This window comes from Vigna radiata, chromosome 7 (assembly GCF_000741045.1).
Source record: "Vigna radiata var. radiata cultivar VC1973A chromosome 7, Vradiata_ver6, whole genome shotgun sequence".
Lineage (NCBI taxonomy): Eukaryota > Viridiplantae > Streptophyta > Magnoliopsida > Fabales > Fabaceae > Vigna > Vigna radiata.
The window spans coordinates 49,813,531-49,834,410 of record NC_028357.1 but is presented as its reverse complement, the minus strand read 5'-3'; the positions used below and the strand labels follow the sequence as shown (position 1 = coordinate 49,834,410).

At 34.5% G+C, this 20,880-nt stretch overlaps 2 protein-coding genes across 6 annotated transcripts; both read left to right on the top strand.

Moving 5' to 3' along the window:
• Positions 1-35: 35 nt before the first annotated feature.
• Positions 36-17,795, top strand: LOC106768273 (sister chromatid cohesion protein PDS5 homolog A). Of its 4 annotated transcripts, none has more exons than XM_014653324.2 (33): positions 37-266; positions 1,025-1,228; positions 1,378-1,559; positions 1,980-2,106; positions 2,207-2,425; positions 4,684-4,900; positions 4,998-5,143; positions 5,249-5,391; positions 6,600-6,749; positions 6,858-6,906; positions 6,987-7,178; positions 7,939-8,121; positions 8,639-8,793; positions 8,871-8,997; positions 9,419-9,568; positions 9,684-9,740; positions 9,905-10,041; positions 10,143-10,260; positions 10,433-10,567; positions 10,664-10,860; positions 11,589-11,745; positions 11,844-11,987; positions 12,538-12,609; positions 12,700-13,311; positions 13,406-13,513; positions 13,674-13,753; positions 14,324-14,375; positions 14,494-14,580; positions 14,716-14,738; positions 14,993-15,049; positions 15,218-15,357; positions 16,814-17,217; positions 17,297-17,795. In XM_014653324.2, the coding sequence occupies exons 1-33, from the start codon at positions 174-176 to the stop codon at positions 17,348-17,350; spliced, it is 4,971 nt and encodes a 1,656-aa protein (XP_014508810.1). In that variant the 5' UTR covers positions 37-173; the 3' UTR covers positions 17,351-17,795. The 4 variants fall into 4 exon arrangements, with proteins under 4 accessions (XP_014508811.1, XP_014508810.1, XP_022639850.1 ...); XM_014653323.2 differs by having other exon boundaries at positions 38-266; positions 14,713-14,738; XM_014653325.2 differs by lacking the exons at positions 16,814-17,217; positions 17,297-17,795 and adding an exon at positions 15,469-16,762 and having other exon boundaries at positions 36-266; positions 14,713-14,738.
• Positions 17,796-17,963: 168 nt separating this feature from the next.
• LOC106767728 (protein C2-DOMAIN ABA-RELATED 11) lies at positions 17,964-19,711 on the top strand. Of its 2 annotated transcripts, none has more exons than XM_014652672.2 (4): positions 17,964-18,502; positions 18,679-18,795; positions 18,895-18,990; positions 19,244-19,711. In XM_014652672.2, exons 2-4 carry the CDS (start codon positions 18,685-18,687, stop codon positions 19,532-19,534), a joined length of 498 nt encoding a protein of 165 aa, XP_014508158.1. In that variant the 5' UTR covers positions 17,964-18,502; positions 18,679-18,684; the 3' UTR covers positions 19,535-19,711. The 2 variants fall into 2 exon arrangements, with proteins under 2 accessions (XP_014508158.1, XP_014508157.1); XM_014652671.2 differs by having other exon boundaries at positions 17,964-18,558; positions 19,244-19,710.
• Positions 19,712-20,880: the final 1,169 nt, after the last annotated feature.

Below are 20,880 nucleotides of genomic sequence, written 5' to 3'. Positions count from 1 at the left end.
GGGTTGGGTGTTCGAAAACGTGAATGGAGCGTGGACAGAACAAAACATAAACATCGGAGCCAAAACCAAAACGAAAACCCTCTTTCTTTTCTCTTTCTCTTCTCTTTCTCCTCTCTTCCCTCCAAGTCCATGAAAGAGCACTGAAACGACAGCGTTTAGTCAAGAGAGGAATTATGGCTCAGAAGCCTCACCTGCAACTCAAGGAGCTGGGATCCAAGCTCGAGACTCTTCCTTCCTCCAAAGACGCTATCGTCAAGCTCTTGAAGGTTTGCATTTTTCCTTTCAATTCCCCAATTCTACCTCTTCGCCACCTCTCTTTAATTTTACCTTTTCCAATTCAGGACTTTCTTCTCTTTTAACTCTTCATTATATCCGTTGCTTTCTGTTTGAAAATAATAGGAAACCACACTCACGGTTTTTCTTAATAGGCGATTTCTGTTTTTAGGAAAATAGGATTCGTTTTAGCTTCGACGCCTTCAATTTGGTGGGCTTTGCTTCCGCCGAATTTACTTCTTTAATGCGTTCTTTAATTGAGAAGAACAATTTGTAGATTTAATACGCCTGAGGTTGGAGATATTTATGATGTTTTGGATGAGAATCTTTCGAGTTAGGGTAACTTTTGAATTCGTGTGCTAACATACGAGAAGTTGTTAACCAGGGCGTTTGCTTGTCTCGTGCTGTAGTTTATTCTTAACAAGTTATGGATAGTGATGATACTGATAAAAGCTAAATTGTCATTTACAATTCTTTCTTCCTATTTTGCAACATTCATGTTTATTTGCATTTGAGATTGAAGGGGCTGCTTACTCGAGTTGGATTATTAGATCAACTACGAATTCTTTTAATAGAATAAAAATATGAAGAGAGGACGTATATCAGACTGTGATTTGTTAATGATGGACTGAACTGTTAAGTTGCTCATATGGATGTTGTCTTAAGAAAGTAGTTTGTTATAAAGCTACCGGGCCTTTGGTTTTGATAATTGCTAATCCCCCTCGGTCCCCAATATTTGTTCCATATGCAGCAAGCAACCCCATGTCTTGCTGAGTTGGACCAGTCACCTTCGACATCAACATTGGAGTCAATGAAGCCTTTCTTTAATGCAATTGTTAAGCCAGAACTGCTGAAGCACCAAGATAGGGATGTCAAGCTTCTAGTTGCAACATGTGTTTGTGAGATAACTCGGATCACTGCACCTGAAGCTCCATACAGTGATGACATTCTGAAGGTTCCTTTCATCTACTTAGATTGTTTAACTATTATTTGTCTTCTATTTGACTGCTTAAAATGATTTTGCTTTCTGTTTCAGCCACAAAAAAGTTGGGAACACAATTGGCAATGATTCTTTTTCCTGATCTTTGTTGAATCTCCTTGCAGGATATTTTCCACTTGTTTGTGGGCACTTTTAGAGGTCTAAGTGATACCAATGGTGCATCCTTTGGCCGGAGAGTCGTTATATTGGAGACGCTCGCCAAATATAGATCCTGTGTTGTGATGTTGGATCTTGAATGCAATGATCTGGTGAATGAAATGTTCAGTATTTTCTTTGCAGTTGCCAGGTTTGTTTATCATAAAGACTTTATTGAATTATGAGATGTGGGCCAATTTCAGGGCAACAAATGCGGATTTACTCCTGCAAGTTTCTGCAATTCACTTCCAATATTAAATAATAGATAATCAGTAGTATTTAATTTTTTTTCTGGATCATTTTTTCTCTTTGCCAATCATAAAACAATGATAAATGGAGTAAAGATAATGCGACAATTTATACATCTTCTTGTGTCCTTGGAATTTGAATCTTTGGATAGGGAAATGATGTCCTGCTATATAAACGGTCTACCTAGTTGGACAAGGCTGATTGTTGTTGTTGTTGTTGAAACTTTACATGACTTAGCCATTTCATTGTATGTCAGTTTTTCTTTGTTTATTCGTCTTAGTATTATTAATGGTGCCTATATTTATAATATTTTTATGCTTAGAGATGATCATCCGGAAAGTGTTCTGTCTTCCATGCAAACTATAATGGTGGTTCTCTTAGAAGAGAGTGAGGATGTGCGTGAAGATCTTTTATCTATTCTGCTTTCTAAATTAGGCCGTGAAAAAAGAGTAAGTATTTATTTCATAAACCAATTTCCTGTTAAAGAAAGATAACTCGTATTGCTCTAATATTATTCAAAAACTTGATGATTTCAATATATAATTCCAGGCTGTTAATATGGCTGCAAGGAGGCTTGCTATCAATGTCATACAGCAATGTGTAGGAAAACTTGAACCCAGCATTAAACAATTTTTGCTATCATTAATGTCTGGAGATAGCAAGCCGCTGAGCAATCAAGTGGAATACCATGGAGTTATCTATGATCTATATTGCTGTGCTCCTCAGATCTTGTCTGGAGTACTCCCCTATGTGACTGGAGAGCTACTGGTAAATATTAGTTTAATTTTCTTTCCTGGCTACTGTTAAAGTGATAGAAACTGGTTCAAAGAATTGGGATTATGATAAACCTCCTATCAGATTAACAAGAGAAAATAAGATTTTTATTCAACAGACTCCTTCTCCGACGGAAACCCAAAGTACAAAGTAAACTTTTGGCTGAAAATTATGAGGATTTTAGAGCCTAGTTTCTCCCCACAATTTATGGATGTAAATTATATCATTAATAATGCATATATAATGTTCAAATAAAAAATTATCTAAAAATAAAGTCATTCATGATTGATAATTGAAACTCATGGTTTGAAACCTATCATAGAAATAGAAATAAGTAACCAGAGTCAATGAATATAAAAGAATAAAAATAACATAGCAAGAAACTCCTTTCTCATGTGAGCAGAACGGAGCCAAGGACATAAACAGAATAGTAATCACAGAACAGTGAGCTGGAGTGCTTTAGTTGTGAGTTGGTTGGAAATGCACCTACTGTAAACAGAGGAGAGATATGTGAGAGAAGTGTGTGATTTAGCTTCTTTGGAAGGGTTTCACACTGTCTAAAGATAAAAGGGAGATCAATTTTGACATTATCCCTAAAAGTTTGATAGACAGCCTTCAATCAAGGGCAAAGGGTTTTTTTGCCCCCATGTCACGAGTAATGGTGTGACAACTGTGGAGTCAATGTTGTCAAAATTGATGTCCTACCTAAGATCAAGAGGGAGTTGGAAAGTTGGAGGTAGGGTTGGTATTTCTAACATGGAATGTGTTATCATTAAAAATCCAAAATTATACTTGAAGATACATTACATATATACATAAAAGAACACACAACATTAATAACTTATGAATCACAAAATTTAGCTACACTTAGATTGAAATTTCGTACACATATCACCAATAAATCATAAGGACATAAAACAGAGAACAGAGTGATAAAGACGTAACAACCTCTATAGTGGAAATAAAAACATGAGGAAGAGATGCAATCGGCTGAAATCAGAACCAAGGAAGAGATCAGAATTCAGTTACAGAAGGCCAAAATCAGTAAACAAGGTATAGATGCAGATGGCCAGGGACCAGAATGCAGTCACAGATTGCTGAACTCAGCTCACAAGGCAGAGGTGCAGATGGCCAAAGTCAGAATTCAGAATGTGCAAAGAGAAGCCAGAGAGAGATCCCCAATGTCAGTATTTGCAAAAAGAAGGCAGAGAGTAGTAAGAAGGAACAAAGAGAGGAGAGGAGAGGTCACAGGGGTAGGACGTGAATGAAGGATTCATACAATTGGGGTGGGTTTGCAAAATTGAGACACAAAAGCCGGACCTGTAAAACACAACCAAAATTAATACACCAGGCAGAGATGCAGATGGCCAGAGACTGGAATGCGGTTTCAGATTGCTGAAATCAGCCCACAAGGCCGATGGAAGACATATTTCTGAATGAGCAAAGAGATGGTGAAGGGTAGAGATTCCCAAAGTCAGACTTTGCAAACACAAGGCAGACAGTAGAGTGTAAGAACAAGAGGTCTGGGGTTGCGTGAGATTTGAGAGTGTGGCAAGGGTGAGACCACCAGGGTAGGGCATGAATGAGGGAATTATAAAATAAGGGGTACTTTGTAAAATCATGGCACAGAAGGCTACCTGTAAAGCACATTTGCACGAACCAAATTCAGTTGCAAAAAATTGCTGATCCCACGATCTTTTGGAGATCAGTTATTTACTCTAATTATCTGAATTTACTTTTACAGATCTGCTTTGGCATATAGGAGTCCTTAAAAGCTCATATGATCTGCAATTTTTTTATCTTCAACAGCATTGCATGTTATTTCGCATTGCATGTGAAAGCGGGTGTGTGACAGCCACTTTGTGAAAATTAGACACTGGCTTATTGCTGCTACCAGCCACATTATGACATGATATCGTTATAGCAGCAGTTTTATATTAACAAATATATTGACAAGGCCCATCTAACTGTGCCCATCCTATTTGTTCTGCCGTACCTAGTTGGGGACTGGATGCTAAAATTGACTGCCCATGTCTTTCTGAACAGTGCCATTTATTTCCGATATAGTAGCTTTGTTGCTATGATGAACAAAAATTTTGGGTTTAATTTATGTGTTATATGTTGTGAGGTTCTGAGTTTTGTAAAGTATGAATTTGTACTATTAAAGTCAAAGTTATTTTTATTTCTCATGTATTTTGTCAACGGCTTTAGTAAAATTGTCTGGATTCTCACTTGTAATTTGGAATTTGTAGTCTGACCAGCTGGAAACCCGTTTGAAAGCTATGAACTTGGTTGGCGATATAATCTCTGTTCCTGGATCTTCCATTTCTGAAGCATTTCAGCCCATATTTTCAGAATTTTTGAAGAGGTTGACTGATAGAGTTGTTGATGTCCGCATGTCTGTCCTTGAGCATGTAAAGAAATGTCTGCTGTTGAATCCTTTCAGATCTGAAGCTCCTCAGATAACATGTGAGTGCATTAAATACATGTTCGTACATTCCGTCTTTTCTTTGTTTCCTTTTATTGTTGTCCTGTATATGCTTAATTTTAATTGAATCAATCTTAGCTGCCCTTTGTGAACGGCTGCTGGACTTCGATGAAAATGTTCGAAAACAAGTTGTGGCTGTTATCTGCGATGTGGCATGTCATGCCCTAGATGCTGTTCCACTTGAAACTGTGAAACTTGTTTCAGAACGGCTCCGTGATAAATCTGTATGTATACTCTTATATGTTTGTTTTTTGGTTTCTACATCATAATTAACTGCTTGATTATTTTAACTACAGTATCCAATTCATCATTTACCTTTGCATTTGCAGCTACTTGTTAAAAAGTATACAATGGAAAGATTGGCTGAAGTGTATAGAGTTGTTTGTGAAAAGAGCAGTGATACTGTCAATTCTAATGAATACAACTGGATTCCTGGGAAGATTCTTAGATGTTTCTATGACAAAGATTTCAGGTGAAATACCTGTGCTCTATTCTTTACCGCCCTTGCACTTATTTGGACTGCCATCCATCATCATCATCGTCTTATTCTTTAGTATTGTGTTAACAATAAAGTAATGACTGGCCCCTTTCCTTGAAACTTTATTTTAGAAGCCAAATGGAAACGCTTTGTTTAGCAAATTGATTTGAACTATTTTTTTATTCATTAAAATGAATTATTTATATTAAATAATATAAAATATTTTTTTAATCTAACTAAGGCTATGTACCAAGGTTTGATTACCTCAGACTCTAGTTCTAGCAGAATATTTGCACCGGAATCTATAATCCAGTCTCTATACATAAAATACTTTTCAATTAGGTATGTAATCGTCACAGTTTCCTCATTCCAATCTCACAAATTTATAGCAACATCAGATTATGGAAACAAATTGAAAATGACTGTACATGTAAGGGCTAAGTTGAAAAGTTTGTGATATACGGACCAATTTAAAAATTAGAGTCTTGTTTGGGATGAAAAATATATTTATTTTAACCTTTATATGTCATACTGGTCATCCATTTTATATTATTTATTTAGAATACTTCCGTCATCCTCAAATTTGAGCTTGAATCTCAAATGTACAAACAAAAAGTATATTTAATAAGGCATAAACCTCAAGTTTTGTCATATTAAATTTTTCTATGTTTGAGTTTTAAATTCAATCTACTATGAGTGTAAAAATTGGTCAATCGTTAGAAGAGTATGACCCCCAATTTTTTTTTTTCTAGTAGTGATTTATGAAAATCAAATTTCTATAATGGTTTAGCTATGCATGATTGGATGGTGTAGATAAACTTACAGAACAGTGGATTAAAATGAATCTTTAGTATATATTCTGTATTTTCATATTAATTTTAATATGGATTTTGTTTTATTTTCTTTTGTATAATATCATTAAAAAGTTTATGCCTTTCAAGAAAAAATATCTCGTGATTCTTAAAATCTGTGCCATACTACTAGGAGGGCACAAGTATCTTAGGCCATCTATTTTAGTGTTACATAAGGCCAGTGATTTCCTCGTTGTAGTTTGTTGTGTTGGTTATTTTTGGTCAATACTCCACAGCATACCTTGTTCACGTATCTGCAAACTTTTTCAAGTGCAAAATCAGTTTTCTTTGTGTTTTTTGTAGTGTTAGAGTTCTAATCACGGATGTTTCTTTTGTCATATTCTTTTGCAGATCTGATATAATTGAATCTGTTCTGTGTGGATCACTGTTTCCTGTAGAATTTTCAGTCAGTGTTATTGCTAAACATTGGATTGGAATTTTCTCTGGATTTGATAGAGTGGAGGTAAAAGCTCTTGAAAAAATACTGGAGCAGAAACAAAGGTAAGCTTGATTTATTTCTGTGATGAGCAGATAGCTTATAAAACTCCAGTGTCTCAAAATCAGTGTGCAATAAAAGTTTTTCCTTTTAACTATGCCTGTTTGGTACAGGTTACAGCAAGAGATGCAGAAGTATCTGTCTTTGAGGCAGATGAGTCAGGTATTTGATATTGGAGATTGGAATGATATTATCAAACGAAGTCTTGCAAGGAAAAGGAATTGATTCTCATTTAAATGCAGGATAAAGATATTCCCGAGGTGCAAAAGAAGATTCTTTTCTGTTTCAGAGTAATGTCCCGTTCGTTTGCTGACCCTGTAAAAGCTGAAGAGAGTTTCCTGATTCTGGATCAATTAAAAGATGCTAATATCTGGAAGATTTTGACAAATCTCGTTGATCCAAATACTAGCCTCCATCAAGCTCGTGCCTATCGGGTAAAATAATCAATAGCTGATAGATATGTTGGCTGTATTTATTTGTGAAACCATGGTTTCAAATTGTGTGTACATTAGTCTTCAAAAATATGAGAACTAAAATCTTAGAACTTGGTGCTCAATTCCCGTGATATATATCACTTATCTACTCCCCCTGAATTCAGATCACAATTTTCTCCATGTATATGTCTGATTTTTCTGGCCCTGTCATTCGTTGCTACCATAGATTGTACTGCCAATAGACTATACTCTTCATGTGTTTTTACTTTTTTGGCTATGAATCTGATTAATTGTTCATTTACTCTGCCTGTGAGTACTAGTTTACCAGCCCTTGTCAGCATAGTAATCTTGTGCTAACCTTATTTTGTAATGCATACTCTATTTAGTCTAATCTTCTGCACAGTCAATATAATTTCTCTTTTGGCATCTGCTAAACTACACTCAAACACAAAACAGTTTAATGAGATTCAGAAGTTGATGTTATGTGTCTTTTCTCCTTAAGCCATTATGAACATTTCTTATATGTGCCAATAACAGCAAACTGCATACATTCAGTGCCATAATTCCAAACAGATATTTACTTTTAGGGGGTCTATGATGTGGAGTAGTGTTATAAGTTTCAACATTTAAAATATAATCTCATTCTGATACTTCTGACAAACATTAAGAAAGAAAGAAGCTATTGCTTGTAGTTTGTTCTTTACTGATTTTAGTTTTTTTTTTTTTTTTTTTTTTTTTTTTTTTTTTTTTTTTTTTGCAGGATGATTTGCTTAAAATACTTGGAGAAAAACATCGTCTCTACGAGTTTTTGAATACCTTCTCTGTGAAGTGCTCTTATTTGCTTTTTAACAAGGAGCATGTAAAAACAATTCTCCTGGAAACAACAGCTCAAAAATCTGCACAAAATGCTCAGCATACACAATCTTGCATGAATATTTTGGTGGTAAGAATATGCCATTTGGCTTTGTTCTTTGCACTGTTATTTAACATTTGTCTATGAATTATAAGTAAATACTTCACAGCTTTTATGTCTTTGCTGGATGCTGGTTGATTCTAATTAGTGAGCTAAGATATTGTGTCTGTCAAGTGCCAACTTATTCTACGAGCTTAAGTTGTTTGGGAATGCCGAGGAATTGTGAAAAAATTTCAAGTGAAAAAAACTCAAATCTGCATCTTCAGTGGAGGTGTTATGAATTGAACTGTTGGCCTTGGAGAGGCATTGGTATGATTCAATCAATCAATTCATCCTAATTGTTTGAGCTGATAAAAGAGAGCCCGAGAATGGTTTTCATAAGTGTCACATGAGTTACGATGGTTTTCATTTTTGAATATCATATGCAATAATTTAGTGGTATTTAACTCTGCTACGAAGCAGCTGTATGGCCTGGGTCACTTTGGACATGATAATTAAGAATTACTAGAGCAATATTTTTAACTTCCTGGTATACTTTAAATTGCAGATAATTGCTCGCTTCAGTCCATTGCTCCTTCGTGGCAGTGAGGAGGAGCTGGTGAATTTACTGAAAGATAATGATGATACAATCAAGGAAGGTGCTCTAAATGTTGTAGCTAAGGCTGGTGGTACTATTCGTGAACAACTTGCAGTCACATCAAGGTACGACTGTTGTGACTGTTTTCATTTTAAATGCATTTCCTTGCGTAGTTTTCTTACCATCTCCATGTTCTATGCAGTTCTGTAGACCTTATATTGGAGAGACTATGTTTAGAAGGCAGTCGGAGGCAGGCAAAGTATGCTGTCCATGCACTGGCTGCAATTACAAAGGATGATGGCCTCAAATCTCTCTCTGTTCTATACAAGGTTTCATTTGGTTTATTCATTTTATTACCCTGATTTTCGTTAGAGGCGAGCCTTGGCATGACGGTAATGTTGGTGCCTTGTGGACTAGAGGTCTCAAGTTCAAATATTGGAGACATCCTCTCTGCTTTCAGTTATAAGACTGATACATCTACCCTATCCATCCCCACAAGATGGAAGCTGTTAGAATATAATAAGCTGTTACATATTTGTAGGAAATTAACCGTTACATAATCTAGGAAATTAAGATGATTGATTCTTAATTATTAAGTGTTTTTACTATAATTGATTTTGTAAAATAGTATAAATACATACAGTGTGGTCGACATTAGACACAAATTACATTCAGAACAAATACAATTCTATAGAAGCCTCGTGCAATTTGTTGCCTTCATTCTGATTCTTCTGCTTGCCTTCTGTGCAGAAACTTGTAGATATGCTGGAAGATAAAACAGATCTGCCTGCAATACTTCAGTCTCTGGGGTGTATTGCGCAGACAGCAATGCCTGTCTATGTAACCAGAGAGAAGGAAATTGAAGAATTTATAATAAACAAGATTCTGAAAAGTGATAGTGTAAGTGTTTCAAATCTCTTTATTGTGTGCTTGTTTATGAAATAAGCATGATTGTTGATTTTAATCTAAATCAACAATTGTTGATTTTTCATCTAAATGTATTTTTCTGTTTCAGCAAGAAGATAACCCGAAAACATCTTGGGATGGTGAAAGCGATCTTTGTAAGCTGAAGGTTAGTATGATGGTGAACTGTCAACTCTGTTTAAGATACTTTAGGTTATTATTTTTGTTCTGTGATTTGATACATAAGAATATGCTTATAAGCTGGCTTCATTTTTGAAATCTTGTTCTCTCTATTTCTCACTGTTATCTCTTGTTTTTCTTTCTTCACTGGAGATATATGGCATTAAAACATTTGTAAAGAGCTACTTGCCAGTCAAAGATGCTCATGTTCGTCCAGATATTGACAGGATTCTGGATATACTCAGGAATATTTTACTATATGGTGAAGTATCAAAGGATCTAAAATCAAGGTATATATATCAGCTTCAGAGTTATACTTTTTATAGATTAAATAAATTTTTAAATCAGACAATGGGTTTAAATACTATGCACTCATTTATGCTTACTGCAGTTTAGTTGATAAGGCCCATTTGAAGCTAGCTTCTGCTAAAGCAGTTCTTCGGTTGTCAAGACTTTGGGATCACAAGATACCCGTTGATCTTTTCCACTTAACTTTAAGGGTGCCCGAGGTACTTCTGTTTACCAAATTTCTTCTAGAGTATTAATTGGTTTTCATTGCGTTATTATCAAGATAAAAAGGCTACTTCTGTTCATATTTAAAGGGGGTTATTAATCTGTTAAAATTTTGAATTAAATGTGGGAACAACTGCTTATCATGGTTTTTTTTTTTGAGTTTTGTAGGTTAATTTCCCTCAAGCTAGGAAGATTGTATTGAGTAAAATTCACCAATATATCAAAGACCGCCTTTTGGATGCCAAATATGCATGTGCTTTCTTATTGAACATATTTGGATCCAAACCAAACAACTTTGCAGAGGTAAGTTGCTGATTCATAGTCTTTTTAAAATTGAAAATTTTCTTTGCTTTAACTTCAATTTTGTGTTTCCGTTATAACCTCTTTGTGTTAATTCAGGATAAACAGAACCTGGCCGACATTATTCAAATGCACCACCAGTTGAAGGCACGACAGCTTTCTTCACAATCAGATGCAAATTCCTTGGCCACTTACCCTGAGTACATTCTTCCATACCTAGTTCATACGCTTGCTCACAATTCATGTCCGGATGTTGATGAGTGCAAGGAGTTTGGAGCATATGATGATATATACCGGTATGAGTTCTTATCCACACAAGACATGGCTTGCTGGATGCAGTATTTGAATACTCTTTTAATAGTGTGTGGAAGGATATAATAGAATCTTCTTTGGACGGCAGCAGTCCTCTTTGTACTTTATTGGGATTGAGCAGTTCTTCTAGCTTCCTTTTGGTGTTTGGCTAATGGTCCTTTTAGGAGTTTGTCTTTTGCATATCTATGGAGAGATTTATGTGCTGTGCATATTTCTTTCTTTGTTCTTCTCTTCTTCTGTGTGATTTCTTTCATTCTTGTGCTTTTATTACCCTCTTACATTTGTGTCTTCCTCTTAATAACTTCGTTGTTTACTGAAAATGGCTGTAAAAAGATCCAAAAGAGAGATCTAGAAAAGAAGGGATAGAGGAACTTTGGTTTACTTTTGGTAATTCATAAATGTTAGTGCTATTTCTAATTATTTTATGACATTAATGTATGAAATGTTAATATTTGACTTCAATTTGAAAGATATGAAGAATTGCCTTTATGCATATACCAAACTGTATTGCATTACTTTACATACTGTGGTAAACTTAAAAGTTGATGCCTACGAGTGTCTGTTTGGCAGATTTCTTGTATGTTTCGTATGTGCTTGTGATTCTGATGAAGGACGAGTGCAACTGGGCTTATGCCTACAAATTTATCAGACATCAAAATGTAATAGGTTGAAATGCTTATTGTTTCTGAATTTATATGTTATAAATTTTCAGGCAGTTTCACTTAATACTTTTAATGCTACTGCAAAGAGATGAAGATGTCAAGTCAGAAGTAACTACTGACAAAGAGAAGGAAATTATATCTACTATCACTTGTATCTTTCTGAGTATCAAGCATTCTGAAGATGTAGTTGACACATCAAAGTCAAAGGTTGAAATTAAATTATCTTTTCCATTATATGTTCAAAATTTCTAAAGTCAAAGTGACTAGAGACTGTACTCTTACATCTTTTATCAATGGATGTCCAGAATTCTCATGCATTATGTGACCTTGGTTTAGCAATAACCAAACGCTTAGTGCAGAAGGATGTTGATTTGCTAGGATTGTCACATTTGGTTCCTCTACCTCCAATGCTATACAAAGCATCCGAGAAGGAAGGAGATGACACTGGGGTATGCTCCTTATTTTTGGTCAAATTTTGTAGTTCCTTCCAGTATGCTATTTATTCTTGTTCATAATGTGCCAAGTGCCATCTAACTGAGACAATTTTGTAGCAGCGGAGTTCCTTGCATCACACTAACGTCATATACCTATTTTTAATTCATTAAATCATTTTAAAATGTATATACTGAAGTTGTAGACTTCATCCTTTAACTCAACATTTGGTTTTTAATTAATAGTGTTTGCATGATGCTTGAGTTCTGCTGCATACATTGGGTGATTTTGTTACAGAGAGGCATGGCCTACTAATCAAACATAGTGTTATCGATAGGTGTGATTAGCGTGTTTTGTGTAGGTTCTTTATGAATATTTATTGACACTTTAATGACACTACCTCTTCTACAAGTAAAATCTATACTGAGTAACCTAAAAGCAAATATCAATTAGCAAAGTTGTCTTTTCCTTGAATAAAAGTATTATTATTTTTAACATTTATAATAGATCTTGGAGTACTTTTAATAAAAAATATAGTTCTAATTAATGCCTTTGAAATATTGTCAGGTAACTGAAGTTAAAAGCTGGTTGGCTGATGAAAATGCCTTGGCTCACTTTGAATCTCTTGAACTAGATATGGTATGTGAAATGCAGTGTGAAAGTGACGTGACAACTATCATTGTTTATAAATCTTGAACCATGATTTTTGTTTTCTTTTTTTTTTGTCAGGTTCATTCCCAATCAGCAGAGAATGAAGCTTCGAAGGATGATGAAAAGGACGGAAATGAGATACCTCTGCGAAAGATGTTAAAGCACATAAAATCCCAGGGATCCAGTGGCAAAAAGGTGAAAAGGAATAAGTCTGCTTCAGCTGAAACGAAAAAGGAAGAAAATGATTTTGACACTGTAAATATGGCCAGACAAATTAATGGGGATAACTTAGGGACCTCTTCTAATGTGGAAGCAAGTAATGGCCACGGACATTCTTTGAGTAAGAAGGCTCTGAAGGATCTAGGTTCTACAGCAGGTAAAAAAAGAAAAGCTAGAGAAACAACACCTGTTCCAGTGCCTAAACGTAGGCGGTCATCTACTCATGGAAAATTGACATTATCAACTAGTATATCAAAGACATCTCGAAGAGTTTTAGGAGAAGAATCCCCTCAACCCAAACTTTTACTGGATGAAGAAGTTAGCCCTGATGCAGATGGCAAAGCCATCCAGAAAAAAATGGTCAAAGGCAGGGAAAAAGATTTGTTATTATCCTCATTAAAGCAAAAGGTTAAAGGTTCTGATGGTTATCATAATGATGAGTTGAACAAACCTGATGAGCATGACATGATGGTACAATCTTATTGTCAAGTATATTTATGCTGGTGTGGTATCTAATAGATTAATGCTGTACACTTCTGCTTATTATTCTTTGCCTCTGTTACAGAGTCTTAATCGTTTACAACTAAGTGATAAGACTGTTAGTAACATTAACAAGTCTTCCACGGGGTCCACTAAAAAAGGGAAAAGAAAAAGTATTGCAGGAATGGCTAAGGTAAGCTCTATTACTGGCCTTCTTCTTAATCATGTGTGGATCTTTTATGCGTTCCCCCAAACCCCCTTTCCCTACCCACCTTATCTATTTTATAGTTTGTGGTCATGCAAATATTTTGGAATACATAGTTTGATTACTTGATTTGATTTACCATATGCAGTGCACAGCAAAGGGAGGTGAAATTGACATTGAAGATCTAATCGGTTGCAGAATTAAAGTTTGGTGGCCTATGGATAAGAAGTAAGTGCTAATGATAAATTTTATAGGGAGCAGTTACCGAATAAAAGTTAAATTACTTTTGGCCATTAGGAAGCACATGAAGAATATTCAAAGCTTTATTTGAATTAACTTCTCTACGAAGACTTACAGGAAGGAAAAATGAAATAATCTTCTTCCGTAAGTTACAGTTAGAGTATGCATAAGTTAGTTTGTAGAATTTATTTTATTTAGCTTCTGTAGAAGTTGAATTTCAACTTACCCTTAAGTTAATTTTCAGTTACGGTAGAAACTTATTTCGGTTTCTTATTCTTATTTTCTTCTATAATGTATTTGTGGACAATTTTAGCTAAATGGGGCCTAGGTTTTAAGTTGTTTTAGCACATTTTTGAATATGAATTGCCATTCAAATTCTGGTGCTCCTACTGGATACTGGTTTCTTATATTTCTTAGTCTTCATTCTGAATCTGTTTGCATTAACTTATGTTACATTTTTCTGGCTCTTCATCACGTGCTTTCCTAAATTATTATTTTACTCATTTTCTTTACATAATCTCTAATTGTTCTCATGTTGGTGCCTTTGATGTTCTGTAGATTTTATGGAGGCACCATTAAGTCCTATGATCCTTTGAAAAGGAAGCATGTGGTAAGCTGAATGATACTGAACTTGCCCTTAGGATTTGGTAAACTGTTTTTGTCTCCGCTGTCTGTCAACTATTACTTACAATCATGAAACAATGTTACTGTGTCATGTCATGCGGAAGATATTATATGAAGATGGAGATGTAGAAATACTCCGATTGGAAAAGGAGCGCTGGGAGCTTATTGACAAGGGCCGCAAAACTACTAAGGTCTCTGGTTTTCCTTTACTTTTCTTCCTTTCTTTGAAGTATTTCTATATTTTCTATTTCCAGTAAAATATATCAGTCACCATTAAAGAAGGCTAAATAACTGATGTATTTCTTTCTCAAATTTCTGGCCAGAAGATAAAGCTCTCTTCACTTGAAGCGTAAGTATCTGTTTGGCATATTAATTTTTATTTTAGTTGATTTTCCTAAATACATAGTCATAAAATGGTTATTTAATTTTAAAGTTTAGATAATAAAAAAGTTAAATTGAATACATGTTGTCTACTTTAAGGTAATTGTTAAAATTTGTATATACTACCTAGCTTATTACACGGTCTTGTAGACATGCACCCCCATTGAGTGTGTGGTCTCCATTTTATGCACTAATTTTTGTGATTACTTTCATACTCTGTAGTTCTGGGCAAAAGCACAAAAGTTCAAGTGGCTCATCACGTAAAAAAGCAAAAAAAATGTGAGTGGCGGAACCAGAGATCCTTATTGCACATCTGTGTTTTTTTATTGAAAGTCGTGTTATGCACCACTACTGCACATATGTGATTTTTCTTTATGTTCTATTTATTATATTTGTATGTTATTTTTTTTCATTCTTTTTATTGGCTTGTATACTTTTTCCTTGTAGAACCAACGGTAATCAATCTTCCAGCAAACCAGTAAACCGTGCATCAAAAAGTAATTTGCATCATGAGGATGCCAAAGAGACTTCAGAGATGTCAAGTCCTAAAGAGACCGCAGCCCTTAAAGCCAATGAAATGGACTCAGGTAATATATCTTAAAAGACATTATATAGTTGAACGTTAAATTTACTTTGGAAATGAATATTATGTGTAAAATATATTAACTGGGGTGACTTTGGTTCCTTACTGTGTTAAGACCATGGTGTTCTCAAGTATCACATGAATCGTGATCTCCAAGTGAATCCCACAAGTCTAGCACAATGGTGCTAACATGCCGTGTGGGTTTCATTGGAAATACAAGCGCGATGCCACAACAATGTTGTTGAGTCTTCAATGACGTTGTGAAGTTGGTGATGCAGACAATCACAGCTGGCGTATGCGTTGTAGGTTTGAACTGCATCCTAGGCTTGCATCCTCGTCAAGGGTGTTTCCATGAGGTTGCAAATGTTGAATCCAGCTAGTGGGTAAGGGATAAAAGACAGCGATTAAGGTTTTAGGAACAAACAAAAGATAAGGAAAGAAAACGGGGTCGGGTGTGGGCCTTAGGTATGGGTCTTTTCCTTTAAACGTGGTTGTCTTCCTCCACCCCCATACTTTCTCGTGACACTCCCACAGTCCCATAATTTAAAAAATGATCCGTGTCCTTGCTTTTATTTTGTATTATTTTCCGGAACAGGCTTCAAGAAAGCAAAATTGTGGAAAACAATCGCAATAGCCTTATGCATTGTATGTTTGTACTGTGTCGTAGGCTTCCATCCTTGTCAAGGATGTTCCGATGAGTTTGCAAACACTGAATCCAGCCAGTGGGTGAGGGATAGAAGACATTATTTAGGGTTTAGGAATAAAGAAAAGATAAGGAAAGAAAGCCGCGTTTTGGGTATGGGTCTTTGCTGCCTTCAAATTGAATTTAAAGAAAAAGAGAGTAGTGTCCTTTTTTTTTCTTATTATTTTCCGGATTAGACTTTCTATAAAGCAACAAATCGTGATAGAACAATCTCTAGTTATTATGCAACCGGTAGTTATGGGATTAACAGCTACGGATTGAACTTTCTGGAAAAAGTGCTCCCCTGCCACATTCTAGAACAAGTTTTTCGTATTCCGATTAAAAAATCTAGAATAAACATTTTTTTATTCTACAACAAACATGTTTCTTTAATTCTAGATTAGGTCATCCAGAATAAGTATGGGGTAATTTTTAGAAACTCACGTGTGTCATGTAAGTTTTTAAAACTCCTGTATTTATTATGTTTTATTTTGTGTATTATAAATAGTTAATTGGGCTGCAACTTTAACTTAAATGCCCAACAAATAGTTTGGAGTCTGTCTTTTTTGGAAGGATAGCCTAGACTTAAAATTTTGTTAATATATATTTGTTTCCATATTATGTTAAAATGATTCTAAAGATATGTTTTTAATTATTGATCACGAATCTTATTTTTCACGCTTCAAAATTCATACTTCGTATCCCGATTCAACTAGCTTGGTTACGACTTGTGCTTCATCTTTTTTCCTCTTTTTCTTAAGCGAAATTTCTTTTCCAGGTGATTCAGAAGAGGAATTGACTGGAGGGTTTGAGGAAATCACGAGAAAGGAGAAGTCTATCAAAGGTACAAAACCAGGTTCCAGAGGAAAGAGGCTACAGAAAGAGAAGAATTTTCGTTATACCGAAGAATCGAATGAAGAGAAGCAGGACTATAGTGAGAGTGTTTCTGATGATAGAGAGAGTGTCCCACAAGGTAGTTCCGAAAAGAGAGCATTGGATAAATCAAATGGAGCCTTGAGGGAAAATATTAATGGAGAAGAAGAATTAGATTCTGAAGGGCGTGAAGATGATAGCGATGCTGGAAGTAGTCCTAGAGAAAGGGCGAGATCACATATAGAGCCTTCAAAGAGTCCTTATGATGACCATGACACAAAAGCAGAGATTTCTGACGACGTGCCTCTGGTAAATAACTCCGCTATTGCAGCACTCATGTTATTTTGGTATTTGTTCTAAGCTCACAATTTTATATTGATTGGTGCAGAGTAAATGGAAACGTAGGATGGGTAAGAAACAACGAGCAGTTCAGCTGTTGTGATTTGTCTGTCAAGATTGCAGCGGAGTTGATGCTGTTGTACAAGTACAGGTGTTAGCTTGAATGATGACTGCACTGCCAAATTGGAGATCTTTTAGTTATTAACATTAATAAATATGCTTAGCAAGTCTTGTAGCCACCCTGTAGAGCATAAAATAACAGCAGTCATCCCCGTGTTTATAAAGAAAAAATGGTGACACTTTTGGGTTCTTTAGGGCTATGTTTCTGCTAAATTACCTTTAATTATTAGTTTAGGGGATAGGATTAGCACATGAATATCATTTATCTAGGTGCCGTTCGTCCTTCCAACACAATTGATATAATTGACTCGGTCAATCAACAATGTGTACAGCTATACGTGGGGATAATTGCATATGTATCTTTAGGACTCCAACATATTTGTACTTCGCCACATACAATTGAAAAAGGTGACCTTATCAACCCTTAATTTATATTAAACCAGTTGCACCAAAATCTATGACGAGTACAGTGAGTTAAAGCAAATCATCCATCATCTTTAAATGAATAGAATTGAGTAAATTATCCCAAGCCTGTAATAGATACAATCAAACATTTTTAATTTAGTACACGATTTATCTTATTTTATAATGATTAATTTTGGCATGTTTTTGAGGAGTAAGTCGTGAGATTTAAAGTGAAGAGACCAATGAAAATCATGAAACATTCTTCAAGTGATTTGAGAAACGTTCAATTTAACATGTCTTATTTTAACTTTTCTTCTAAAATAAAATGTGTTTCGATGGCCAAAAAAAAAATGTAGAGAGGAATTCATTATTGGATTTATGTGGTCAAGGACATGGATAGGAAGTAAGATGCTTAAATCAGTTTGTAGACATAATGTTTTAGTTTTACCAACCTCCTATAATAGTTGGTTTGAAAATGAAACTCTTGGAAACAAGAATAGTCAGTTTGTTGATTATTAAAGATTTCTGAATATGAATGGTAAAAAGCAACAAGAAAGGAAATCTGTCAGATTCAGCGAGCATTCATTTGTTCAAACCACCATCAAGTCTGGTCAACGGTCAATCCTACGAAAATATTTGACCGGCACCTGGCGTTTTATATTGTTGTGGCCTTCGTATTGTTACCTGCAGCAGTGGGTGGACGAGGACATTCCCCTGGCATTAAATTTGAGTGAGACGAACAGCAATAAATCTCAAACTTATAGTTTAAGTTTATATTATTTTTGGGTATGTTGGCATGCTAATTTAGTTTACTTTGTTGCTTTTCTGTATTCTCTATCTCAGTTCACTGCATGGTTTTTGTTGTTGTGGTGGTGCTGATTAATATATATTTGTCATTTTTTTTAGGAGTAAATGGATGAACAACTGAGGTTGCTAAAAGTGATTGTTGTGCAAGGGAAAAGATTAGTGATCCGGGATTTCAAGAGCAGTGACCCTTATGTTGTTGTCAAGCTGGGGGATCAGGTAATTTTGATATACATTTCAATTTTACCTTGTGTCTGTTTTTCATATCAAAAGTCTTACACGTTAGAACATTGTAAATGTTTCATTATCATGAATCAGACAGCAAAGACCAGGGTCATCCATTGTTCCTTGAATCCGGTTTGGAATGAAGAGCTGAGTTTTACTCTGACTGAACCTTTTGGACTTCTGAATTTGGTGAGTTTCCTCATTCACTTTGCATTTTTGATATATTTACTTCGTGGACTATTCACTTTGAGTTTTGAAAAATACAAAATAAGATTTTGAGATTGAAAGGGAAAAAAAAATCATGAGATGACCTAAAAAGAAAAGTAAAAGAGTAGGCAATTAAGGGTTTATTGATTTGCAGCTCATAATGTAGCGTGCCGTGGTAAGAAACTTGGATAGTTTGCAGTAGATCTGTGTAAGGTTACTGATGGTTTTTGCATAGGAAGTGTTTGACAAAGATTATCTGAAGGCTGATGACAAGATGGGGAGTAGTTATCTGAATCTTCAACCATTGATGTCTGCATCTAGATTAAGAGATATTTTAAAGGTGTCATCTGCCTCTGGTGAGACAACATTGAGGAAGGTGACAGCAGACAGTGAAAATTGTCTTGCCCGTGAAAGCAGTATCAGTTGTGTTAATGGTGAAGTGGTACAAAATGTTTGGTTAAGGCTTCGTGGGGTTGAATCTGGGGAGCTACAATTGACTATCAAGTTGATCACTTCCTCAAATTAATCTATATTGCATCTTTCCTTACTCTTTTCATTATCTCTTCCTATTGCTTCCATTCCCTTCTATTCATAGATATATAATATTCCAATGAAATTGTTTGCATTCTCTTGTATTGGATCACAGATTAGTGGATGAAAAACTAGTTACTTTACTCTTCTTATATTAGCTTTCAACACTTCTTTCACTTAATGGAATATAGATGTAAATTTAACAAGTTTATAACTCAAATAATTTAAGTACAGAAATAAAAATTGTTGGAAAGAAATGATAAACTTTAATAGGATGTTTTTCTTTTTCAATTTCAAATGATTTTTTATAGGGTTAAATATGTTTTTAGTCTCTATACTTTCGGACGATTTTGGTTTTAGTCTCTCTTTCAAACTAAGGTACAATTTAGTCCTTCAACTTTAGAAAACTTTGGTTTTAATCCTTTTTACCAATTTTTTTTAACTTTAATGGTTGTTTCTCATTTAACATGAAACAAAAATATGTCAAATAGTGTAAACAATCCAAATGCTGTAATGAAACCTGTTTGAAACAGTAAATAAAGTCAAAAAAATTTGGTAAAAAGGATTAAAACCAGAGTTTTCTAAAGTTGAAGGACTAAATTGTATCTTAGTTTAAAAGAGGGACTAAATCCAAAATCGTCCTAGAAATTAAATACATATTTAACCCTTTTTCATATCATATATTTGTTTTTCAATTTCAAATAAATAAGACCAATAAGATAAGTAGACAAATTACATCCTTGGTTTTAGTGACTAACAGACTATCCGAATGAGCCCAATTTATTTGAACAAATGCACACACCCATGAGTTTTTAATTTTATATTTCATAATTCATTTCATTAATTATGCTATTTTATCATAAAATAAAAACTATGTGTTACCTTGTGAAAATTACTTTTTTAAATGTTAACAGCTGACTAACTTGTAGAAATATAGTCATTTTAATATCTGTGAATATTAAAGTAGATTTTAATACTAAAGTTTAATGTCTTTGAATTGTTTCATTTAAAATAATTGTTTTCTTTTAAAATTTATTGCATCTCTTAACTCTGTCAAAGCTTTTTATTCAACTTTTCTCAAAGTCCACACACTTTCTAGAAAGGTATTAGTATTAGTAAACAACTTAAGATCTCACGATAATTCATATTATATTTTTATTTTATTTTGATAAATCAAAAATTTAAATATTTTTGATTGAATTTCTATTATTATTTTTATTTAATAAGTATTTTAAAAAATATATATTTTTAATTAAATCTGTGTTGTTTAATTTTTGAGATTATGTGTTTGTTGTAGTTAAAACATGTTAAAAACAGTATGATGTTTTGTAATTAATGTAA

What these genes read in the sequence shown, in the direction of transcription:
- LOC106768273 (XM_014653323.2), top strand. Translation starts at nt 174, where the DNA reads ATGGCTCAGAAGCCTCACCTGCAACTCAAGGAGCTGGGATCCAAGCTC. An exon ending in GCGATCTTTGTAAGCTGAAG is followed by an intron (nt 9,741 to 9,904) that starts GTTAGTATGATG and finishes TCTTCACTGGAG; the next exon opens with ATATATGGCATTAAAACATT. An exon ending in CTTTGAAAAGGAAGCATGTG is followed by an intron (nt 14,376 to 14,493) that starts GTAAGCTGAATG and finishes GTCATGCGGAAG; the next exon opens with ATATTATATGAAGATGGAGA.
- LOC106767728 (XM_014652672.2), top strand. Translation starts at nt 18,685, where the DNA reads ATGGATGAACAACTGAGGTTGCTAAAAGTGATTGTTGTGCAAGGGAAA. An exon ending in TTGTCAAGCTGGGGGATCAG is followed by an intron (nt 18,796 to 18,894) that starts GTAATTTTGATA and finishes ATCATGAATCAG; the next exon opens with ACAGCAAAGACCAGGGTCAT. An exon ending in CTTTTGGACTTCTGAATTTG is followed by an intron (nt 18,991 to 19,243) that starts GTGAGTTTCCTC and finishes GTTTTTGCATAG; the next exon opens with GAAGTGTTTGACAAAGATTA.